General features: G+C 60.3%; 1 protein-coding gene across 1 annotated transcript; it reads right to left on the bottom strand.

Moving 5' to 3' along the window:
• Positions 1 to 4,503: 4,503 nt before the first annotated feature.
• Positions 4,504 to 18,778, bottom strand: EFNA2 (ephrin A2). The gene is made up of 4 exons (XM_065935233.1): positions 18,421 to 18,778; positions 8,718 to 9,031; positions 6,458 to 6,523; positions 4,504 to 5,457 (listed from the first exon to the last, which is right to left on the bottom strand). The coding sequence occupies exons 1-4, from the start codon at positions 18,558 to 18,560 to the stop codon at positions 5,336 to 5,338; spliced, it is 642 nt and encodes a 213-aa protein (XP_065791305.1). The 5' UTR covers positions 18,561 to 18,778; the 3' UTR covers positions 4,504 to 5,335.
• Between the last annotated feature and the right edge of the window lie 4,504 nt (positions 18,779 to 23,282).

The following is a 23,282-nucleotide window of genomic DNA, read 5'->3' as shown; positions in this document are numbered from 1 at the left end:
CCATCCTTGCACAGAGGGGCGGGAACTGGTGGAGTTGCCCACCGCCAGGGTTCAGGCCCTGAGGGGCTCAGGTCCTGGGGTGCGCCCCCCAATCCGACCCCGCACAGCCTGGTGGGAGAAACTGTGTTTCCTGGAGGACTTGCAGGGTGGCACCCACCCTGGCTGCTTTGGGGAGACCCAGGCCTTGTCCATCTCCGGCTGCCCTGGGCCCAGCTCAGATCCAACTCCCAGGTCCCAGGGAGGCCTGGGACTCCCCGTGGATCCACCCTCATTGACCTGTGGGGCCTCAGTTTCCCCCTCTGCACAGGAGAGGGGTCTCCTTCACCACTCATCCATCCCCTTTCCCAGGGACTGCATCGTCCATTAGGGCCCATAGGTCGTCTCTGGGACTCAGTCACTGTTTAGGGATCAGTGGGGCAAGTCAGGGCTGTCAGGCAGGCGGCCCCCTGGGAGAGTCTGTCTCTCTGGCCTCAGAGGAAGGGGTCCAGCCCCCAACCTCCCTGCCTCCACCCCGAGGTTCCCAGCTGGCTCCCGAGAGCGAGGAGAGGATGGCTGGTGTGCAGTTCTCCTGCGGCAGGCGACACTGCAGGGAGGAGACAGGGAGGGCCAGTGGCCTCCTGAACACCTCCCTGGGGGAAGCTGAGGCCTCAGGCTCAGCAGACCCCACCCAGAGTTCACTCCTCCTTCCTGGCCTCCAGTCCTGCCCCAGAGCTCCTGTGCACACCCCCGCCAGCCATCTCTTTGCCCCTGCCCCCTCCCTCCCAGCCTCCCAGCCTCCCACAAGACCACGCAAAGCAGTGCCTGAATCCCCAGCAATCTGTCCCTGTCCTGCACCTGCCCTGAGCCCCATATTTGAGCCCCTCCCTCCCCTCTCCAACTGCCTTGCCCCAGCCCTAGTGATCATCTCCAGTATAGGTCCAATAAGGGCCATCGCCAGCAAGCTGGGATGGGAAATTGAGTGTGGGAGGGTCTCCTGGCTCCCGCCTACCACAACTGCCCGTCTCAGCCTCACCGGCCTCACTAGCCCAGCTGTAGCCTCTTAATTTCCAGCATATATGTCATCTTGTGATTTATGGTTCCTTGGGGGCTCCCAGATTGTGAACTCATTTTTTATTTGTCTGTGTATGGCCATCTGCAACCAGGTCCAGGGTGCCCATCACTGTGGCCTCCTCCCATGACCCATATGCCCCCAAATGTGGGACCCAGGGGCCATGGGGGCAGGACTCAGCACCCTCGCCCTGACCCCATAGACTGAGGGAGGGCTCAGCACTGATGGCACACAGGAGGCGCTCACTGAACGCTGAGGATGCTGACACTGACGCCGGAAACTTGGACAGCGGGACATCGTGTCGGAGGGCCCCTGAGGGAGCAGGTGAGGAGGGAGGAGGGGGTGGAGGCACCTGGAGAGGGGAAGTGAGCCCAGGGCCTCTGGAACAGTGGCCTTTCCTCTGATCTGACCCACTGCGTGGCTGTGGTCAAGGGACTTGATCAGACCCCCTGAAAGCCAGGGTGGTCCCCATCAGTCCGGAGGGCAATGTGTGAGCCCCTTCCGTCATGGTCCCAGAGTTGGGGGCCCAAGGCATGGCCTGGGGCTTCTTCTCAGACTAGATGGGGACACAGCAACCCAGAGGGGAGGGGCTGCGGTGCCTTCCTGTGACTGTGGGCATTGACCCCCCCAAACCAAGATGTCTACAGATCAAAGAGGTACCTGACCAGGAAGCCCAGCTCCACCCAAGAGTGACAGTCATGATGTGAGGGGAACCTCAGAGTTCTCCCACCCCGCCTCCCAACCCTCTTTCTGTGGGGAACCTCCAGGTACACACAGGACCCACATACCCATGGCCGCCTGGAGTACCTGCTGTGTCCAGTGCAGCCCCAGGAGTGGGGGCCACCCTGCACCTTGGTGTGGGCTTTAAAGGCCATTACCAGTGGCCAGTGATGGATGGCGTGGTTCCTGAGAGACCTAGGTCCCAAATGCAAGCACCTGTCCATACAGGGGGCGTACAGATGGGCAAGGCTGTGTAGTTTCTCTGCATATGTGTGTATGAGTGTCTGCCGTGGCAGACGACAAGTCCCAGGGGAGACACGACTGTGGACCAGTCCTCCTCCCCTCTGGGGACTCTCAGCCCATAGGGAAGATGGATGGACAAGTAAAACTATCAGAGATTTAACAGCAGGGGGGTGTGGGGTGAGGGCTGTTTGACCAGGGAGGTCGAGAGGGGACATGGGACATATTTAAAGGGGGTTGGGGAGAGAGCCAGGTGTGGTTTGCTGGGGGAACACGTGCAAAGATCCCAATGTGTGAACAGAGCTCTTTGTACTTACCCATCCCAGGTCACCTTTTGTGTTAAAACTTTGTCTCAAAAATAACAAAATCCTCATAATAGCTAAAAGCAAACAACCCAAATGTCTGTAAGCTGGTGGATGGATGAATGTCACCCTTCCACATATTGAAATATTACTCAGCCCTGAAAAGGAGAGAAGCCCTGACACTTGCTATCATGTGGATGGTCCCTGAGAATACTATGCTCAGGGACAGAAGCAAACACAGAAGGACACACAGGGTGTGATTCCACTGATGGGAAACATCCAGGTCAATCCACAGACACAGAGAATGGGTTCCTGGTTGTCAGGGGCTGGGGCAGGAGTGGGGTTATTTTGGGGATGATGGATTGTTCTGGAATCAGTAGTGATGGTTGCTCAACCCTGTAAATGAATAGAAATTGTGGAATTGCACTTGAAACGGATGGCTTGTGTGGTATGAGAATTATATCTCAATAAATTTTTTAGTAACAAAATCAAAATAAGCTGCTATGATTCTGCCCCACAATCCTCGCATTTAACCCTTTCACCAGTTTCTTCCAGCCCTGTGGTCGAGTTGGGGTGTTTGGGTGAGGGGTCTCGGGAAGGGTAGGCAAAGGAAGCCTCGGAGTGCAGGGGTCCCTTGGCTCTCCCTCCGTGGCACTCTGCACAGTGGCCACCCTGCGTCCCCTGATGCTGGGCAGGGCGGGTGGGGCACACACAGGGGTCTTTGTGTCGCTTGCTGGCCTCATTAAGAGGCAGCCCCCGTCGCCGGACCCAGCACGGCCGAATTAATTAGCCAAGAGCCTTCCCTCTCCACTAATTGTGCCGGGGATGCTACAGTCCCCTCGGGTGGCACTGAGGCGAGGAGCAGCCCCGAGGCCCCCTCCCTCAGCCCCACTCTGTGCCTCTCCTGGGCCAGGCTGGGGTGAAGGCCCCTGGGACTCCAGAACCCTCTGATACATGCCGTTTGGAAGCCGGGAGGGGATTCGAGCAGACAGACAAACCTCCACGCTGGTCTGGAGTCACTGGGGACACTGAGTCACACTTTGGCAGAGCTTGGCACCAAGATAACATGGAACTTTTTTTTCCCCATTGTTTTATTATTTGGCTGCACCAGGTCTTAGTTGTAGCATAAGAGATCTTCAGTCTTCACTGTGGCACTCAAGATCTTTAGCTGTGGCATGTCAGATCTAGTACCCTGATGAGGATCAAACCCGAGCCCCCTACATTGAGAGCTCAGAGTCTTAGGCAGTGGACCACCACACATAGAACTTGGTAGGATCCTAAGAGACCTGTCATAGAACCTGGGGACCGCCCCCCAGCATGAATGAGGGGTACAGGAAACGACTGGCCCTGGGGTCTGAGGATTCCAACCTGCTCAGGTGCATTGGGTGGTGGACACTTAATAAGCCCCTGCTGTGTACTCAAAGGCAGCCCCACCACTTCCTGGCCTCCCCATAGCTGCCCCAGGGAGAAGGGGCTTGTTTCCATTTCCCAGGGAGGTGAAAAAAGGCACAGAACCCCACAAATGCTCATGCCAGGGCCCTGCGCCCAAACGACACATGCCCAGAAGCATCAGCCCTATTCGCCATCAGCCCTATGGTCTGCAGACACTGCTCCCCAGCAGATCCCAGACCCGATCCCAAATTATGAGCTCAAAGCACCCCTCCAACAAGGACTGGCAGGCCCCAAATACAAATACACACCCTGGATGCTTACGCTCATTTTATTATAAAAAAATACAGAATCCAAAGTTGATTGTGACGGAGTGGGGGAGGCCCCGTCACCAGCTCCAGGCGTGGCAAGGCCGCCCGCCCACAACCCCTACAAAAGCCCCCCCACCGCTGGCGTGCCTGAGCCGGCTCCCAGCGGCCGCGCACCATATATATTTATATATAATATATATAAAACACAGATCAGGAAAGGCGGGTAGAAATATGAAATCTGTATAAATGAGCTGTTTACTTCATTAAAGTGTCTTCCGGAGGGGGTTTCTTTTGGGTGGTGATGTTCAATGCCCCCCTCCCCCCAGTTTTGTTTTGTCCTGTTTTCCTTTTTTCTTACAAACATTAGTCATAGAGGAGAGGGAAGGGGGTCTGACAGACAAAGGAGCTTATTGCGAAGTGCGGCTTCTACACTAAAAAGTCTACCCCACCCCCCCCGCCAAAATAAAACACCCTCCCCCCCACATGAAGGGGTGAGAAAAAAAAGAAACATTCCAGTCCATCCTCAGGAATACAGTAAAAATAAATCACAGTATATACTTGCTGGCTCTATTTACAGAAATGTAACGTCTTCTCTGCCTCTGGGGTGATTGTGGGAGGCTGGGGGAACGAGGGGGCCTAAGACATCGCTAAGATACTAGGATGCTATGATTCCCAGGACTAGGGCTCCATGGCGACCTCCAGTGAAACCCCGTGGTTTCTGCTCTGGGAGACAATGACCGGGAGGGAGGAGGGGAGAGCTGGGTTGACAGGGGTCTGAGGGCCCGTGGACCAGAGTCAGGGGAACTCACTACCCGCCTGCCCCTTCTGCCTCAGGCCAGCCTATCCCAGGGCACCTGGGAGTCCACTCCATGGTCACCTCCAGCCAGGACCAACAGATGGAATGACCAGGGCAGGGGTCCCTGGTTCCCCTTCTCCCAGTGGGCCGGGAACCCCTGCCCCAGCCATCCATTCTGTTTCCTTCCCAAAGTCACAGGCGACAGCAAGGAATAAATTAAATTAGAAACTCAAGTCTTTCCGATCCAACCATGAAAAATACACTAAAAACAAAACAAAACAAAAATCCAACATTGCCAAGAGGTCCCTGGGTTCACCAGGGCCTCCAGACAAGACAGCGTGGCCATGAGCTGGGCGGACAACCAGCCTCTCAGGCGCGGGTTGGGGGGGCCTCGGCTGCCCCCGCCCCAGCCAGCCTGGGACGTGTGGACAGCCCCACCTGCCAGAGCAGCACCAGTGGTAGGAGGAGTGGCGTCTCTATTTGGTCTCAGAGGCGGGCCGTCAAGGTGGAGCTGATGTCCTGTGGCAGGCTAGGAGCTCAAGAGGGTCCACAGCACGGGGACAGTGCTGAGGAAGAGCTGGCAGCTGCCCAGGCCACTGCAGGAGTTATTGCTGGTGAAGATGGGCTCAGGGGCCTCATACAGGGTCTCATCTGTGGGGGGACAAAGAGACAGGGTAGTTAGTGGCAGGCCCACCCACCCCCACCCTTCTTCCCAGACCTCATCAAGACCCAATGTTGTTATACATCTCAGTTTCAGTACTTCCCTGACAGTGCAGTGGTTAGGCCTCCAGGTTTTCACTGCAGAGGGCACGGGTTTGATCCTTGATTAGGGAACTGAGATTGCACATGGTGCACAGTGCAGCCAAAAACAAAATAAAATCAAACAGCAAAAATAAAAAAACAGTGTCACCAGAAGATTGACCTGAGATCATGACTCTGCTTTAAGGGCTCCATGTCCCTGTTCCTCTGGGACAACGCCTCCAATCAATACAGAGTGTGGTAACCAGCAGGAGCCCAATAAATGTGCCTGGAGCCGGGAGAAGTAGTGAGGCCATGGGAACCCCCCTTCCCTCTGAGTATCACAATATTTCAAGAGCTCAGAACATGGGTATTCTAGAGAACTTTCCTGAAGCCCACTCTGGGTAAAGAGGGCTTCAGCCTCAGGGAGGCCCAGCTGCAGACTTCAACCTTCATTCTTTCTTAAATTTATTTGGTTTTGGTTGCACTGGGTCTTCATTGCTGCACACAGACTTTCTCTAGTTGCAGCAGACAGGGGCTATTCTTCATTGTGGTGTGTGGGCTTCTCCTTTTGGCTCCTTCTCTTGCTGCCGAGCTCGGGCTCTAGGGACATAGGCTTCAATGGTTGTGGTGCATGGGCTTAGTTGCTCCGCAGCATGTGGGATCATCCCAGACTAGGGATCGAACCCACGCCCTCTGCACTGGCAGGAGGATTCTTAACCACTAGACCACCAGGGAAGCCCCAAAACTTCATTCTTGAAGTTCTGACATGGCCCTATTTGCAGGGCCTGTCCCAGCCATTGGAGAGGTTGTGGGACTCCCAAGGGTATGCTGCCACCACCTCCATCCTGACTCCACTGACCACTCAGTGGGTTCTGTGAGTTGAGGATGCCATTGACCCCCAAGCACTTACTGGTTGGCCTCACATAAACCTTCAGTCTCAGGCAGGGTCGGTCCACAGCATTGGGTGGTGTGGCAGCTGGAAGAGAGGGGTTGGGGATTAGTGGGGCAGAGGACCTCATGGGACTGCATCTCCTTCCCCATGCCTGTGACCCAAGCCTGACCCCAGGTAGGGGAATCCACACATAAAACTCCTCATCATACATCAAAGGCCCAGACATAATGCCCATGAGTTCCCAGAAATCCTCTTGCATGCTCCCCTTGCCCCTCACTTCACTGTATCCTAACCCCAGAGATGGGGGTGGGGTGTCTATGTCTGACTCCATCTTACCCCAGGGCAACACAGGGCAAGGTTCAAAGGTGATGAACAAAAATGTGTGTTTTCAATAAGAAAATATAGGGAATTCTCTGGCGCTCCAGGGGTTTGATCCTTCATCAGAGAACTAAGATCCCACATGCCACACAGTGCAGCCAAAACCAAAACAAAACAAAATCAAATAGCAAAAAAACCCACAAACAAACAAATGATTGACCTGAGATCAAATCCCGGTTCTCAGGAATCTGAGATGTTGGCAAGTCACCCCCTACCTAGGCCTCATGTGGCCCAAGGTAGGTGCTTTGGCGTGCGTGCACACTCAGTCATGTCCCACTCTTTGTGATCCCATGGACTATAGCCCACCAGGCTCCTCTGTCCACGGGATTCTCCAGGCAGGAATACTGGAGTGGGTTGTCATGCCCTCTTCCAGGGGACCTTCCCGACTCAGCGATCAAACCCACATCTCGTGCGTCTCCTGTATTGGCAGTCAGATTTGTCATCACTATGTCACCAGGGAAGGCCCAACTGGGTGACTGCCTGAGCCCATTAGGCCTGGGAAGGAAGCAGCATCCGGCCTCCCTTGGACAGTGGCCCACAAGGCCTGGGGTCACGTGAGGTTGAAGTGCATTGAGTCCTCACACCTGAAGCTCCACCACAAGGCTCCCTGCTTCTTGGTCCACATGGGGGACAGGGAAGGTCCAAGAGCACTGGCCATGAGTCAGGAGAGAGGGGCTTGGGGGCCAGGATGGGGACAGGGAGGGAGGCCTGAGGCCCCGTGGGTGGTGGGGTTCACACAGGTGAACAGGCACGGGCACCCACATGGCTACAGCCGGGCCTGTGCCCGCCTGTGTTCTTGGCCGGTCCTCTTTGTGGCCGTCACCTCTGCCTGCCCCCCAGAAGTCCCTTGTGCTGGGAGATGAAGATAAAAAGCACGTAATAAAAATAACATTCGTCACAGAGATAGGACGAATAATTACAATAATTATCTTTATGAAACTCCCATCTCGGAAAGAAAAATGTAATTTTTCTTACATTACAGGGACTTAATTTAAACACCTTCTTCCCCTCCCCCACCCTCTTCTTCCCTGAATTAAGAGGAAAAAATCCAAATAGAGCAGAGGAAGGAGGAAATGGAGCCTCGTAGAGTTTAATTTGACTCAGCGGGAACCAGGGTGGTGAGGCGCTGGGTCCCTCCCCGAAGCCTGGGCAGGCCCCCCCAACCCCCTCCCCACCTGCTCTCCATCAGCCTCCAGGACGCTGAGAAATGGAACCGCACAACCCTACAGAGTCAGCGACTTGGGCCCGGGTGGGCTTCCTGGGACCCCATCTTGGCAGGGGCTATGGCGGGACCCTCCTGTTCTCAGGTTCTCAGAGACCACAGGCTGCTGAGGCCTGGCTGGTGGGAACTTGAACCCTGGGCACATTCCGCCACGCCAGGCCCTGCCGTTGGCATTTAGTGGGGAGGAGGAAGAAGGGGCCCCTCGGGAGCCCCTAACGCCCAGCAGAGGCGGGGACAGTTTACCCGCCTGCCCCCCCGGCCTACAGCACGGGCATGAATGCCCAGTGGACCTGGACCAAGGCTGCCTCCGACCTTGAAACGCCTCCACACTCCTCTGGGAATCTGGGCGCTCCGGTGCGAGGGGGAGAGACGGGGTAGGCACGGTGTGTCCTCCATCACTCCTCCCCGACCAGACTAGGCAGGCCTAGTTTCTGGCCTCAGTGCAACATGGGGTGGGCCCCCCTGGTCTCAGGGTAAGACGAATTGACCGTGGGGCCACTGGTTCAACGGCCCAGAGGCTAACCCGCGGGAGGAAGGAGCGAGCTCGGAGACAAGAGGCCCCGGCGGAGGAGGGATGAGGGAGGGGGAGGGAAAGGGGAGGAGGAGGGGGAGGGGAGGGGAGGGGGGAGGGGAGGGAGGGGAGGGAGGGAGCCCGCAGGGGAGCCCGCCCCCACTCACAGATGTAGTAGTACTCGTGGCCTGGGCGGAACTCGAAGCCCAGAGAGAAGGGCGTGAAGAGCTGGAACTTCTCGGAGAACTTGAGCGGGCCCCCGGGCGCCGCGGGCCGGTTGCACTCCCAGCGCTTGAAGCCGCGCTGCCTGTGGTCGCAGGAGGCGTGGCCTTCGCCGTTGACCATGTACAGCACATAGTGCTCCATGCGCTCGGCCGGCGGCAGCGGCGCCCCGTAGTGCGGGCAGTAAATGTCCAGGTAGTCGTTGATGCTCACCTCCACGGTGTAGCCGCCGCCGTCGTCTGCCGCGCCCGCGTGGAACCTGGAGGCAAGGCCGGCGGTCAGCGCGGGGGAGGGGGGTTCAGGGATGCGGGGCAGGGGCCGGGAGTAGGGTGATGGGTTAGTGCAGGAGAAAAGGTAAAACTAACGGATGGGGTAAATGGGGAGGGGTCATTGGTCAGCGCAGGGAAGGGGTGGGGCCTGGGGATGGGGAGCCCGGGGAGGGTGTGGAGTTGACGGGTCAGTGCAGCAGACAAGCGCAGAGTCAGCGAAAGGGTAAATGGGGAGGGGTCACTAGTCAGCACAGGGGGATGGGGACCCCTGGGAGGGTGTGTGGGTGATGGGTCAGTGCAGGGTAAAGGGTAGGTAGGAGATGGGGGAAGGGCGAGGGGTTGGGGGGGGGCCTTGTCCACAGTCAGGTGCCAGGGTCTGAGCCCATGGTCTCCTGCCTGGCACAACAACCCTTCCACACCAAGGCCAGAGCAGGTGCCTGGAGACCCAGACTAGCCCTGAACCCCAGGCCCACGGTGAGGTTTGTCCCAGGGAAGAGGGCCTGCCCCCAGGCATTCTGGGTAACCACATGCACACAAGCAGGCTCCCTGTGAGTCACAGCCCCCCAGACCCCCAATTCCCTGCAGAATTCACATCTGGGCCCTTCAGCCACAACAGGCCTGGCACAAGATATCCCCCCACCAGGAAGTCCCACTCCAAAAACTTTAACTGCTTGATTTCAATGCCCCCTCCTCCAGGCAGCCCTCCATGCCATCCCCAGAGACAGCCTCCTATTTTCCTTCTGCAGATCTGCCTGCCAAGAAGAACCAGGGTATCTGGGACACAGGTCAGTGATCCCTACCTCTCTGAGGCAAGCTTGGCCCCTATCCTGTATCACCAGAGGGGGTGGGGCTTGACACCCCCTCAGATGCTCAGACACCCCCATCCCTCAGTCCAACTCAGGGGTGCCCTGAGTGACATTCTTCGTCCTCCCTCCAGAGTCTCCAAAATCTGGCAGCTACCCCACAACTCCCTGATTCCCCACCCCTGACACCTTGGCCCACCAACTCTGCCTCCCAGCCTTGGCCCTGGAGGTCTCCTCAGCTGTCGCAGAGCCTGTACCCCTTTCCCTGGGGGCCCCTTTGACCCAGCTTCATCAGGCAAGGATGGAGGTCAGCTGAGCAGGGGACAGGGAGCTACCCTTCCATCAATGCCTCCGGCTACAGCGCCAGGAGCCCTTAGATCTCCGGGACGCAGTCCCCCGGGCCCCTGTCATGTAAACGCGGCCTGGACCGAGGGGGGACAAGGGGGCCTCCCAAGAGGGGCTTATTAGCACATAAAAGGCCTGGCAGCCGAGGTTTGGGGGCAGGCTCCCCCACCTCCTCCCTCCCCACACCAGCAGGGAAACTGAGGCCTGGTGAGGGGCGGCGGCAGTGAGGGAGGGCAAGGTCACTGGGACCCGACCCCGCTGCTGCCTCTGTGCCCGTATGCCAGCCACCCCGGACCGCAGAAGGGAGCAAGGCAGCCCCCATACCAGGAACACTAATTGGCACAGCCAGCACCTGATGGGGCGGCTAACCAGATGGCATTGGCTGGCCCCCCGCTACCCCGAGACAGTGTCAGATGGGGGTGAGGGCTCCGGGGACCCTCAAACTGGGAAGGAGGCAGGCAGGGGACTGGCCCATGGTGCCTCAGTTTCCCCACCCGTCAGGAGGGACCTGAGATGATGATTTCAAGTCTGTGGCTGAAGTCAAGGTTCAGAGAATTTCAGGTCAGGGAGTAGGGGGAGTGGATTCACTCCCAGCCCTTCCCTGCTGCACTGGGTTCACCCAGGAATAGGGTGCCCACTCCCTCCCACAGAGGTGGGAAGGCCATTGCAGAATGAATGTGTCTGGCAGTGCACGTCCGTTGGGGGCCGAGGAACCTCATCTGGTTCCAACCCAGGATGGAGCCCAGCTGGGTCTTGCCTTCTCAAAGACTCAGTTTCCAACTCTGTCATGGAGATGGTCCCTGAGGCGGATGGAAGAACTTCAGCTGTGCTCGCAGCAGGCACCCCATAGATGCAGGGCGGCCCTGAGTGGGGCTGGGAGCCTGCCCATCCCATGGGCTGCTCTGCGGCTGGCCGGGCACAGGCGTCTCATTGACCGGCCGCGTCCTCCGGCCCCTTGGGCACGATCGATGCAGAAGCTGCTCCAGGCTTTTTGAAAAGTCATTTTCACTCCTTCCCGGCCCCATTGAAAGCCCAATTGATCAACTGATCGATGAGAGCCACAGCCCAGCAGCCGCCCAGGGGCCCACCCTCACCCCAGCAGGCCCTGCAGGGGAGGCTGTGACGGGGAGCCACAGGCAGAGGTGGGGGAGTCCTGGTCCTGCCCTCTGGGCCTCAGTTTTTCCTCTCGTCTTGATGCCAGGGATGTACATTCAGTCTGAAAGAGAACGTGACTCCACGCAGGGCACTTCTACAGAAAAGGTGGGCTGCACTGTCTCCCCTTTCTCCCCTCTTGACACCAGCACCATCAGGTCCCCCCAGCTCATCTTCATTAGAATATCAGCGACCAAAGCTGCTCTGCTGGGTCAGAGGCTGGACACCCAGGTCCCACTTGAGCCCCCCTAAATCCAGGATTCACTTTCCTGAGTGTCCATCAGACCTCTCCACCCACTGGCTCAAAGCCTTCTATCAGCTCCCCATCACTCAGAACAAAATCCACAGTCCTCTCAGGCTCATGGGGCCTCATATGGCCCCCACCCTCAACCTCATCACCCCCTGACTTCCCCAGCTCACTCCCTTTCAGCCATGCCAGCCTCGGGGCTGCTCCTATCCTGTCTCAGGGCCTTTGCACACACTGTTCCCTCAGCCTGACAAGCCTTTCCCTACTTTCCCCAACTCATCTCTTTTGGACATCATCGTATTCATACCATTACACAGTCCACTGTCTGCCTTCCAGGGGTCAGCCTCCTTCTCTGTACCTTGCTTGGTGGCCAGCATGAGCCCAATATACAGTGGTGCTCGATACATGTTTGTTAGTCGGTCAAAGGCCAAATGCTCGAGGTCTTTGAGGTGGTAGAGTCATGGGAGCAGAAAGCTGCCTCAAGGTGGGGAAACCGGGACCCCAGGTAGGTGGATCCCAGGAGAAGCCCCCCCACTCACCCCCCACACCTGAAATCTGGGAGCCAAAATGGACATTTTTCTCCTTTCCCTGCTCTAAAACAGCCACAGCCTTGCATTGACATTCCCAGTTCCAAGCTGGTGCCTCGCCCCTGCTCAGGGTGGCACTGATGCAGGGGAGATGGACCCCACCCCAAGCCGAGCCCAGTGAGAGCAAAACAAAGCCTTTATTTCCTCCACCAGTGCGGAGGCCTGATATGCAAATGATCCCTGGGAGCAGTAGATACAGATCGAAATTCTCACTAAGGGGTTAATGACTGACTTGGGATGATTCCCAGACATAGGGCTCCCCGAGGCTTCAGACCTCCCCGCCCCCAACCTCTACACCTTCACCCCCAGTGGTTCACCCTGCCCGCCCCTGCCAATGTCCACCCTGCAGGCAGCCACTCCAACCCCACCCACCACCCCTTCCTCTGGCAACCACCCGGCCTGCAGCTAATTAGCTCCAGTCAGGCGACAGTCAAGTCATTAGATGCTAACAGCACAGAAACTAATTAGGAGTCTCACCCAACATGGGAGTGGGGTGCTGGGCTGCCTTCCTAACCTGGAAACTGAGGCAGGGGCAGGCAGGCAGGGGAATCTGTCCCCTTCACTCTCCGACTCTCTGTCTCTTGTCTCCCTGGTCTGAGCCATTTCACAACTTCTACTAAAGGGCTCAGAGATGCCAATGAAGACCCCACCAAAGAGACACCCAGGCCTGCTCGAATGGACAGCAGGGCCCCCAAAGGCCAAGGCTGGGACCTCACTGAAAATTAGGGCCTCAGGACTTCCCTGGGGATCCGGTGGCTAAGACTCCATGCTCCCAATGCAGGGGGCATGGGTTTCATCCTTGGTCAGGGAACTAAATCCCACGTGCCACAAAGAAGCTCAAAGATCCTGCGTGCTGCAACCAAGACCTGGCACAGGCCAATAAATATATAAGAAAAGGCTATAAAGGAAAAGGAAAGAATATCATAGCCTCACGACAGTGCAGCATCAGCTCAGAAAGGACGATTATGGCCTTGTGGGTGCAGGGTAAACTGAGGCACAGGCCCCACCATGGAAGCAGGAGGTGAAACAAATGGGGCAGGGTAGGTGGGGAAGGTGAAGGAAGGGCCACAGGAGAAGCCCACACACACCTCCCCCGGGCCTTGGTCTCAGGCAGGAGGAGGCCCGGGTGCCCAGTCCACGGGGCATGCCTGCCCAGGTCACCCCACCCTCCTCAGCCCCCACAGCGTGTATGGTGTCCCTGCACTCCTCAGCCAGTCCCAGACCTGCATGCCTCTCAGAGGGGGTCCCCCCACTGGACATAACTTCCTCCTGGCCATGGGTAAATCACTTTCCCTGGGTCCATGAAACGGGGGCATAATGGGGAGCCCGACCCATGAAGTGGACAGGCGATATGAGGGGGTGCATGGCTGGGGGAGGGGGGCGAGGGGAAATGTGGCCGAGGTGGCAAACAGAGCCCCTCGAAGTCGAGACCCCGCATGGGAGTGGGTATGAGGGTGAGCCCCCACCAGGGCCAGCCCTCAGAGCTCGGAGTCTGGATTGTGTGCTCCAAGCTCTCAGCTGTGTGTCCGCGATGGGGCAGCACAAAGGTGGCTGTGCCCTTCCTTACCTGGCCCACTGCACAGAGGACACAGTCAAGCCCTCCTTTTGGAACTGTCCCCCACAGACAATTTCCCCAAGGCAACGCCAGGAGGGTGGGGGGCAAGGCTGGTCCGTGCTGGGTGCTTTGGTGAGGGGAGGGAACTTGCTGCCAAGGCAGGACCCTGCATTGGGCTTAGCTCAGGGGCTGCAGAATGAGCCATCGAACCTGCAGGAACCCTGCCTTCCAGACCCCCGTTCAAACACCTGCGCATCCCAAGGTCGGCCACCTCTGCACCTGCGGCCTCAAGGGACGCATGACCCGCAGGGGACATTTGCTGAAGGCCCCTGAGGTCAGAGATGGCTGCCCCTTCCCCGGGCCCAGCTCCCGGGCAGGCTAGAGGCCAGTCCCTCCCCTTTCCCCAGTCCTCAGCTCGGCTGCTGCCTCAGTCTCCTCCTCTGCATGCTGAACTGCCCAGGGTGGGGGTAAAAAGCAGTTGTCCACCGTGGGGAGGGACCAAGGCTGGGGAAAGGGACCCTGTGGATCCCAGCCTCAGAGCCCAGGCTGCCAGCAGGTGGGGGCACCTCAGAACTGGCCCCCCACCCCAGCACTGCGGTTCCCCCCCCCCAGCACAACCACCTGAACCTTGCTGCTGCTGCAGATGCACTGCGGGCCGGTCTGGAGCCTCCCTGCTTGCCTGCAAGCAGGAATGGCCTCCGTTTCCCCTCCCCGTCGGGGTCCTCTGGTCCCTTGGGGTCACACCCATGCCTCGGGCGTCCACACCGTGCCCGCCCTGCTGCCATCCGCAGAGGGGCACAGCCTGCCGCCCTACTTTACAGAGGAAACACGACACAGGGGCTCTGAGAAGCCAAGCCACTAGCCCAAGGGCTTCCCAGATCCCCAAGTCCGAGCTCCAGCCCTCCTTGGCCCCCCAGGCCACACCCTCGGACCCCAAGACTCCCAGGTCCATGGGTCCTCACTCTCCAAGTCCCCCTTAAGTCGGAAGCTTCTTTCAAACAAAACAAAAAAGCCTCATGCGGCAAAATATGGCATCGCCCCCTTCAAAGCCGGTTCCCTGGAGGCCTGGGTATGGTTGGCAGGCACCAGGGGTGCCTGACACCCCCACAGGGAGGACGCAGTCCTAGTCGCCATCTTCCCCTTGGTCATTTGAGATGGGAACATGGCCGCTGCCCACACCTAAGGGCAATCAGGGCCCCACTCAGGGTCTGCACCACTGGGTCCACCCAGGCTGCAGACTTCCAACTAAGTGGGGGACTCAGGGACAGGAGGGTCCCTGCCAGTGCCAGCTCTGAACCTTGATGGCCCCTCTGCACCATGGGCAGCAAGGAGCCTAGCCTGCAGGACCCGGACACGTACCTCCAGAAGGGACCCACCTGGGCTGGAGGAGGTGGTGGAGGAGCGGTCAGGTAGGTGTGGAAGGCAAGCTGTGACCACCCCCCTCTGGTGTAGGCTGTCAGCACCCCCACCAGGGCCCCCAGAGCCAGGCCGTACATACAGACACGTGTGCACGCCATGAAGACGTTCCAAAGACACGCGTGCACCCCACATACAGACACACCTTCTCCCCAGGTGTTGATCTGCATACACAGATACACACGCACACCCCACACCCAGACACACTGCTGCAAACACGCATGCACCCTACACACGCATGTTCTCCAGGCACACACATGCGGAAACGTGTACAGACACACAGGGCCAGGGCTGCTAAACACATGTAGGCACTTGAGTGTCTGTGTGGCGGTGGCGGGGAGCAGTGTGTGTGCTCCACACACACAGCCATACACCTCCCGGGCCCCGGGACCCCTGAACCGCATGAGAAAGAACACGCAGCTATGGGGCGGACATGCCCTGCAGCCCAGCGAGCCTCTGAGGTGTCCCTGCGCCCCCACAGCCCCAGAAGCAGCCCGCCAGGATGCCCGGCCCAGTCCAATACGGCCACAGACAGGCCCAGAGATGCCCGGCAGCCAGACCCACAGTGCCCAGCTCAGGCGGGGACCGGACGGATAGACGGCTGAACAGCTGGCCGGCGAGGGTGCAGGGGTCCGTGGCTGGACCCAGTCTCCACCCTTCAGCGGCGATGGAGGTGGGTGTGGGGCTCCCTGGCAGCGTCGGCCAGCCTCGTGTGCACAGGAAATCCACGGCACAGCAGGAGAACACAATTGGGGAAGCACAGCCACACACTCAGCCACACACTCATTACCTCGGCGCAGGTACAGGCCAGCCAGGCGAGGGTGGACGGCCTCACTGCAGCTCTGCCTGGGCCTGGTGGTCCTCCACCAGCCCACACGCATCCCCGTGGCTCCTCTGCTGCCTGACGGTACACCACCCGAGGTGGCCCAGCCCTGGCTCAGTCCCCTTCCCAACGCACGGTGCCTTTTGTGTGCGCCCCCCTCTCTCTCTGCACGGCCTGTCCCTGCGTCTCCTGGCTCCTCTGCCGGCCGCCGCCACCAGTCTCCCTGTTTCGACCCCATTCTCGCCTGTCCCTGCACAGGCCTGTCTCTTGTCTCTGCCCAAAGCACTGCCTCCCACATCAGGCCCACCCACTGACTTCAAACCTCTCCCTGCACCCTGGCAGCTGTGCCCGCAACTGGGCACCCTCAGGAAATGTCCATTCCGGGTGCCCTCAGAGCCTGAGGCTGGGCAGCACCCTCCTCCTCTGCCCGGCACTCACCCAGTCACTGGACACAGATTCCGCTCCAGACACCCCAAGATACCCAGCCTTCCAAGGGGGCCACCCTTTGGCAGAGACCCCCAACCGTAGTGGTGAACAGAGCCCTGATTCTTGACCCAACCGGGCTTCCCAGGCGAAGGGCTCCCTGGGACCCCAGGCCCCGCTGCAGAAAGTGGGGGAGGTCACCTCCCACCCAGGACGCCCCAAGCAGGATGAGGCAGAGGAGAGGCCAGCCCTGACCGCCAGGGTCTGTGCCTGGACAGTGAGGCTGTCCCTTCGGGCGGCTGGTCAGAGAGAGCTGTCGGGTCAGCAACAGGAGGCGGCTGAGCGGCTGGACAGAGCCGGCCCCGGGGGCTGCCTCCTTCCCAGCCAGCATCCTGCCTGCAGCCCTGTGGCAGGTGGGGCAGCGGCCGGCCCCCGCAACCCCCTTCAGTCCCTGTTGGAAGCTCCTGGTGGGTCTGGCATTTGCTAGAACAAAGGACAGGCCACGCTGGGACGCTGGGACGGGATTCCGAGGCTGAAACCAAAAACTTGGGCCGGGGAAGCGCTGCCCGCTGGGCTCCCTGCTTGGCCGCAGGGAAGAACCGTAATCAAACCCACATGTGACCAGTGGGGCGGGCGACGCAGGGAACCCGCTCCACAGCGGCCCAGCCATCCCTCCTCGGCCCCGGGTCTCTGCCCTCAGTCCTGGGGCCGACCCCACAACCAGGCAAATGAGGGAGGTGGTGTCTGGGTGGGCTACCTGCACCGACCTGGGACACAGGCTGCCCTGGTCCCAGGGCTGGCCTCAAAGACGGTCCTTAATGCAACTCTCTGCAGGAGGACCGAGGACAGCAGGGGACGGCGAGGGGATGGCGGGGGACCGCTGGCTTGGAAGCCAGGCAGTTCTGGCGCTTGAAAACCGAAAGAAAGTGACTGGAGGCAGAGGATCAGGGGGTGGGGAGGCTGGCGCCCCTGCCCCCACGTGCAGCCCAGCTGGCCTGAATATGACCATGACCCTGACGGTGGGGCGGACTGGGAGCTGTAGGACCCTAGATCCCATCTCCTATGGGACCCCCAGCCCACTCCCGCCTTCCGGACCCCAGAAGGTCCGAGGTTTCCACTGCTAACCAGGATGTGGTCAGTCCCCAGCAAACTTTTCGCGCTTGAGTAGCAGGGGCTCCCGCTGCCCCCAGACCGTACTCAGTACCCGACCTAGAGGAGGTCTGCAGGCAGGCGGGCGGGGCATCTGGGCCGGGTGTGACAGGTTGGGCACAAGGCCACCTGGGTCCTAGCCCCAGCTCTGCTCCCCTCACCGTGACCTTGAGCCAGCTGCTTGGCCCCTCTGCGCCTCAGTTTCCCAGTCAGTGGAAGGAGGACCGCGGAGGACACAGCCTGATCAGGACTCTGGGGACAGACCCTGAGCCTCTTCCGTGCCTCAGTCTCTCCGTCTCTTTGAGAGCCCGGACCAGTGACCCGCTGGAGCAAATGTGGACACTGGTCCACGGGGAGGAACATTCCAACTTCCCCAAGTTCATCTGGGGAGTCTCCGAGAGAACGCGCCTGAGGAACCCTCCCCCGGGGGGCCACGGTCCCCCACCTCAGTCCCTCACCTCTGGGCTCGGCTCAGTGACAAGATTACTGGGCATTCCCACCAACTCTAAAGCTAGCGGAGGTCCCCAGAGAGACCTAAGCATTGGGTCCCCCATGTCCGGGGAGGGAACTCAAGGCCAAACGGCTTCTGAGGGAGCCAGAGGGGATCCCCAAACTCCTGGGCCGGCGGCGCTCCGAAGCATGCAGGGCGCCAAGTCTCCCAAACCTGTAGGCGGAGGGGCGCCCCGGGGGGAGATGCACGCGGAGTGAGTCCCCCAAACTCCGGTGGCCGGAACTCCCTGGAGGCTCCCGTGGGAAGCGGGCGCCCCCACTCCTGGGGGCAGCGCGCAGGGGCGCCCCGAGCCCGGGGTGGGAGGCCAGGCTGGGGTGGGGGAGTCCGGGGTCTCCCAGCGCGCGGTCCCCGCCCGCGGCCGCGCTCACCTGGGGTTGCTGCGGTTCCAGTAGACGGCGTAGCGGTCCGAGTTGGCGCGGGCGGCGTCCTCGCCGTGCGCGAAGGGCGGCGGCGGCAGCGGCAACAGCAGCAGCAGCAGCGGCAGCAGCGGGCGCTGCGCGGGCGCCATGGCCCCGGTCCGGCCGCCGCGCTCGCCTGGCCGCCGCCTGCCAGCCGTCTCCGCCTCCTCCGCCGCCGCCGAGCGGGCGGGCGCGGGGCGGGCGGGAGGAGGGCGCGCCGGCGCTTGGAGATCCCCAGCCGCCCCCGCCTGAGCGCGCGCGACCTCGGGCGCCGAGAAGTCAGGCGGCGGCGGGCGGGGCGCCGGGGTCGCCCCGGGCGCCGGCCCGGCCGCGCGGACACCAAGAGCGCGGGCCGTCGCCACCGCACCCGCCGGGGAGGGGCCGGGGCTCCGGCCTTTGTCCCGCCCGAACGCCGGGAGGGCCGCGGGCGCCCCCTCCTGCCGTGCCCCGGCCACGCGGGGGCTGGGCGGGGGGCTGCAGCCCCAACCGCGCCCCCACCTCCCCATACCCCTGCTCCACCCAGACCGTCCGGGATGCCTCCCCCGGTCGGGCTACTTTCACCCCGTGCCCCAGGTCCTGCCCCCTGTCATCCCAACTCTGTGGGGCCCTGAGTGCACCTTCGTCATCCTAGGGGCCAGACCCAGGGTCTCGGAGTTGTCCTCAACAACCTCCATTCAAGCCAGCAATCTGGTCTGGAAAGCCAACCAGGCGAAGGGAACAGAAGACCCAGAAATGTCTCACCTCCCTGTGCCCTCCCACAGTCAAACCCGGACCCCAGAATCCTAACGCAGGCTCCCCCAACACCGAGCCACCCTGTCCATCCTGATGAAGGGTTTTGCAGTCTCATTGCCCAAAATGGGAAGTCAGCAGCCACTGCTGCCTCCCTGCAGGACCCCAGGGACACCCCCCTCCTCACGGGGGTGGTCAATTCTCATTGAGTCTGTCTCCTCATCTAGGAAAGGAAACAGAAATCCTGACCTCAGCCACAAAGGGTGCCAGGCATAGCAGGTGCCCAGTACACCCAGCAGCCCAGACTGGGGTCCAGGCCAGCAGGAGGTGGGAGGACGGGGAGTCTGACCAGTGCAAAGAGCAGGAAGGGTGTCTGGCAAGAGGGTAGAGCAAAGGGCTAGAGTGCCTGACCCATTTGGGGCACTCAAAGTGACAACTCCTAGGTGTGGGGAATAAGTTGGTTGGGAGGAGGCTGACTGTAGGCCAGGAAACGGGGTCCTGTCCTTCATTTCGGCTCTCATCAGACTGAGTTTGTGAAGGTACACTGTCACCAAGTGCTGACTGGAAAGTGTCAGCAGTGCCCAGCCAGGTTCTACCTCTCTGGACTTGTTTCTCTCTTCCAGGCCTGGCCTGGCGCAGAGTCTGGGAGCCTAGAGCTGAAAGGTCATGCATGAGGGATTATCAGAACTCCTTGCAGAAAACTCATAGGAGAGGCCAGAGCTTCACCACAGTCAGGTGGGGAGGGTAAATGCATTTCGGATATGCTGTGGGCATGTGCCAGGTGTCCCCTGAGCATTCTCCTCCGGAACTTACCCCTTTTTGCTCAGGCTGCTACCTGGGAGGCCTTCCCCTTTCCTCCTGTTAAATTTCAGTTCTTCCTTCAAGGACTGTCCTCCCCATGTTTCAGCCCTCCTCACCCCCAGCGCCACCCGCAAGGTTGTCTGTCCTCTGCCTTCCAGGGAACTCTGCCCATCTGTTTGGGGTGTTCTGGCTTCTGGATCTTGTCCATTGACTGTAGTCTGCTGGAGTCTGAAGTCCCAGGCCTAGCCTAGACGGCTCCACACAGGAAGGTAGGAACATGCCCCACCTCCCGCCCCTGGCAGTGGCCAGGACAGGCCCAGAAGGCTGAAAGAGGACCAGAACTGGCCCAGACTCACCTGGCAAGGCCGCCAAACAGTCTGTCTGGACCACTGGAGCCCAAGTCTGGGGCTCCAGCCACACAGGCCAGGCTCGGCCCAGGCTGGCTGGTCTGGTTCTCTGGGGAGTGATGGGGTGGCCACTCAGGGAGGCATGGGGCCCAAGCCCAGGGACAGGGGCCATGAGCCCAGGGGGCCAGGCCTGGCTGCCAAAGGGGACCACCTGGAAGCTCTCGCTGCCCTGGGACGAGAGCCCCCTCCCACATCATGAGACCTCATGGGTGGGGGGGTCTTCTCTGTCACACCCAGCAGGACTTAGACCTGCAGGGGTGGGGGTGTCGGAAGGGCACAGCGGGCAAGGGGATGCCCTGGCTGAGGCTGGGATGGGTCGACTCATTTGCATGCAGGGGCCACCGAGGCGGGAGCCGCCGCCACTGCCGCTGCTGAGAGGATTTGAGCAGAAGCTCCGTTTTCCTTCTGTTCTCGTCTCTCTCTCAAGGTCAGAGCCCGAGCAGGGACAGGAACAAAGCGCACGTCCCCCATTCAACCTCCCTGCGCCTGCTGGCCGCTCCCGGAGGAGGGGGCCCAGGGAGGGGAGGGCAGGGCAGCTCCATGGCCTGGCCCCAGGCGAGGCAGGGATGGGGCCACAGGCACAGCTGCCCAGCTGCCCTTGGGGACCCCTGCCTGGTGGGGACCGCTGTGGGTGCCCAGGAGGCTCTGTCCCCTTCCAGAGTGCGTGGCCATTCTGGTCTCCAGACCAGCCATCAGGAGGTCAGCTGAGGTCAGGTGTCATGGAGTCAAGGGTCAGAGGTCAGGCTCACTCCGGGGACAGGGGTCAGTCTTAGTTCAAGGCTCAGTTCAGGGACAGGGGTCACTGAAAGCTGACTGTCGGCCTCAGCTTCAAGCCCAGAACAGGGTCTTTGATGGGGGTCTGTCCCTGTTCACAGTGGTCTGCTCTCCTAGGCTTGAAGGTCTGCCTCAGACTCTGGGAGGGTCTCAACTAAGCCAGGCCCTGACCTGCCCCTAGCCTGTGCCCATCAGCTCTGGTCCACCACCCACCGCCTACTGCCCAACAACTGTGACCGATCACCCACTACCCACTATTCCCGGCCCAGCACCCACTAGCCCTACCCAGTACCCACCCCTGCTCACCCACTGCCCACCACCCCCAGCACATCACCCACCCCCCATGACCCACCCACTAATCCCAAGTCCAGTGCCCACCACCCAGCACCCATGACCTGTGGCACTCCAGCCCTTCGGCAGAATTGCCAGGGCTGGGGATCAGTGTCCAGGGCACCCTCAAACTTCAAAGGCTGCGGTGCCTTGGAGAAAGCTAAAAATATGTGGGGAGAAATTTCTCATTACAGAAAAAAGTGGACCAAATCCATCACCTGCTCTGATTCAAGAGTTTTTCAGGAGGCAGGAAAGGGTTGCTGGGATAGTGGGCGCCTTGGCATGTCTGGGGCTCCACAGGCCCAGGTCAGAGTGGGGTGTGGTGTGTGTCCCCACGGGCAGTGGGGAGCAGGCATCTGCTGGCATGTGGGAGAGGTCTCAAGGAGAGCTCCCCAGGCTGTTACTGAGAATAAACAAACACACCTGTCCCTTTCTCTTGCTGATCAATTAGAATTCACACCCTTGTGTCAAGTGTCCAGTCAGGCCCTGGAACCTCGACCCACATCTAACATCCCTATAACCCCCCCAACCAGGCTAGAGCCCAACCAACCAGGTGCCTCCCCTGCAATGTCCCTCCCTCCTCCTCCCCCCTCCCCACCTCCTTCCTACCCTGGGTTCACCCTCCCAGTTGCAGGACCCAGGACACAGCCCCCCTCCTCCCAGGGCCACCTGCCAGTCTGGGGACTAGACCACTGCTGTCCAAAAGAACTTCCCACAAGGATGGCCAAGTTTCAGATCTGCTGGGTTCAACACAGCCACCACCAGCAGCTCCATGTGGGTACTGGGCACAGAACATGTGACAGCAGGATAAGGAGCAGGGTTTTAGACATCACTTACTTTCAGTGAAGGTACATCTAAACAGCTGGTCCACCGGCTGACACAGCTGTGGGCGGAGTCATGCCTCGGTGGGCGCCTGGACATGAAGGGCCGCCAGAAGGAGGGAGGTGGTGGCTCAGACAGCCCAGAGAGCAGGAGATGGGGGGCCCTGAGTCCCACCGGAAGAATGCGGGATCAGGGGAGAGGTCCCAGAACATCCAGAGGGCACAGCTCCCTTGCCTGCTGATCCCAGGTGAGCAGGTGGTGGCAGAGGAGCCGGCTCTCCAAGGAAGACGCCTGGCCTTGACCACTGGCTACCCACTTTCTGAGCCCAAGGTGTCCAGCCTCCCCCACCCCCACCTGGCCCCATTCCCCAGATGGAGATAGGAAGTTGGGGGCGGGGTGTTTCGCGCACAGCGAGCCACGCAAGAGCCAGAGACTCCCACGTGGCCCCGGCAGGCCGAGGGGCTGGTTTGCTGCGTGTCCAGTGGTCACTCCCCAGGTAGCGAGTGGAGGGGACGGAAGTGGTGGGAGGGGCCTCGAGGGCGCAGGCCGTGAGTCTGCGCATCGGCACCTGGCACGGACTTGGGACCGGCTGCGAGTGACACCCCTGCATGAGTGTGGGCTTGTGTCCTGTGTGCATCCCGCATACGTGGCTGCCATGTCGTGTTTCCCCGTGGCTGTGTGTCATGTCTATGCCCGTGCGTGAGTGCACAAGGTGGAGGAAGGTGCTGGAAGGCCTCCCGATCCGGCATGCTCACGTACACGCACGCACACACGCACACGTGTCCCTCCAGCCAGCCGGGCCCCAGGGCCTTTCATCTCGCGCTGACAGGCCCCTCTCCCGGCTTTTAGCCGCCGAGAACTTCCTGCTAATAGTGCATTAACCTTGGCGGGAGCTGCCAATTACTCGACACTAATGCGGGGGGTGCGGGGGGGCGCGGGTGCGCGCGCTGACTGCGCTGACAGGCACAG

This window comes from Muntiacus reevesi, chromosome 1 (assembly GCF_963930625.1).
Source record: "Muntiacus reevesi chromosome 1, mMunRee1.1, whole genome shotgun sequence".
NCBI classification, from domain to species: domain Eukaryota; kingdom Metazoa; phylum Chordata; class Mammalia; order Artiodactyla; family Cervidae; genus Muntiacus; species Muntiacus reevesi.
The sequence above is the reverse complement of the archived record's forward strand: the minus strand, read 5'-3'. Positions and strand labels throughout refer to the sequence as shown.

Excerpts from the sequence above, each read along its gene's own strand:
- EFNA2 (XM_065935233.1), bottom strand. The coding sequence starts at position 18,560 with ATGGCGCCCGCGCAGCGCCCGCTGCTGCCGCTGCTGCTGCTGCTGTTG. Across the intron at positions 9,032-18,420 it reads TGGAACCGCAGCAACCCCAG|GTTCCACGCGGGCGCGGCAG; the intron begins GTGAGCGCGGCC and ends CCTTGCCTCCAG. Across the intron at positions 6,524-8,717 it reads CCACGAGTACTACTACATCT|CTGCCACACCACCCAATGCT; the intron begins GTGAGTGGGGGC and ends CCTCTCTTCCAG.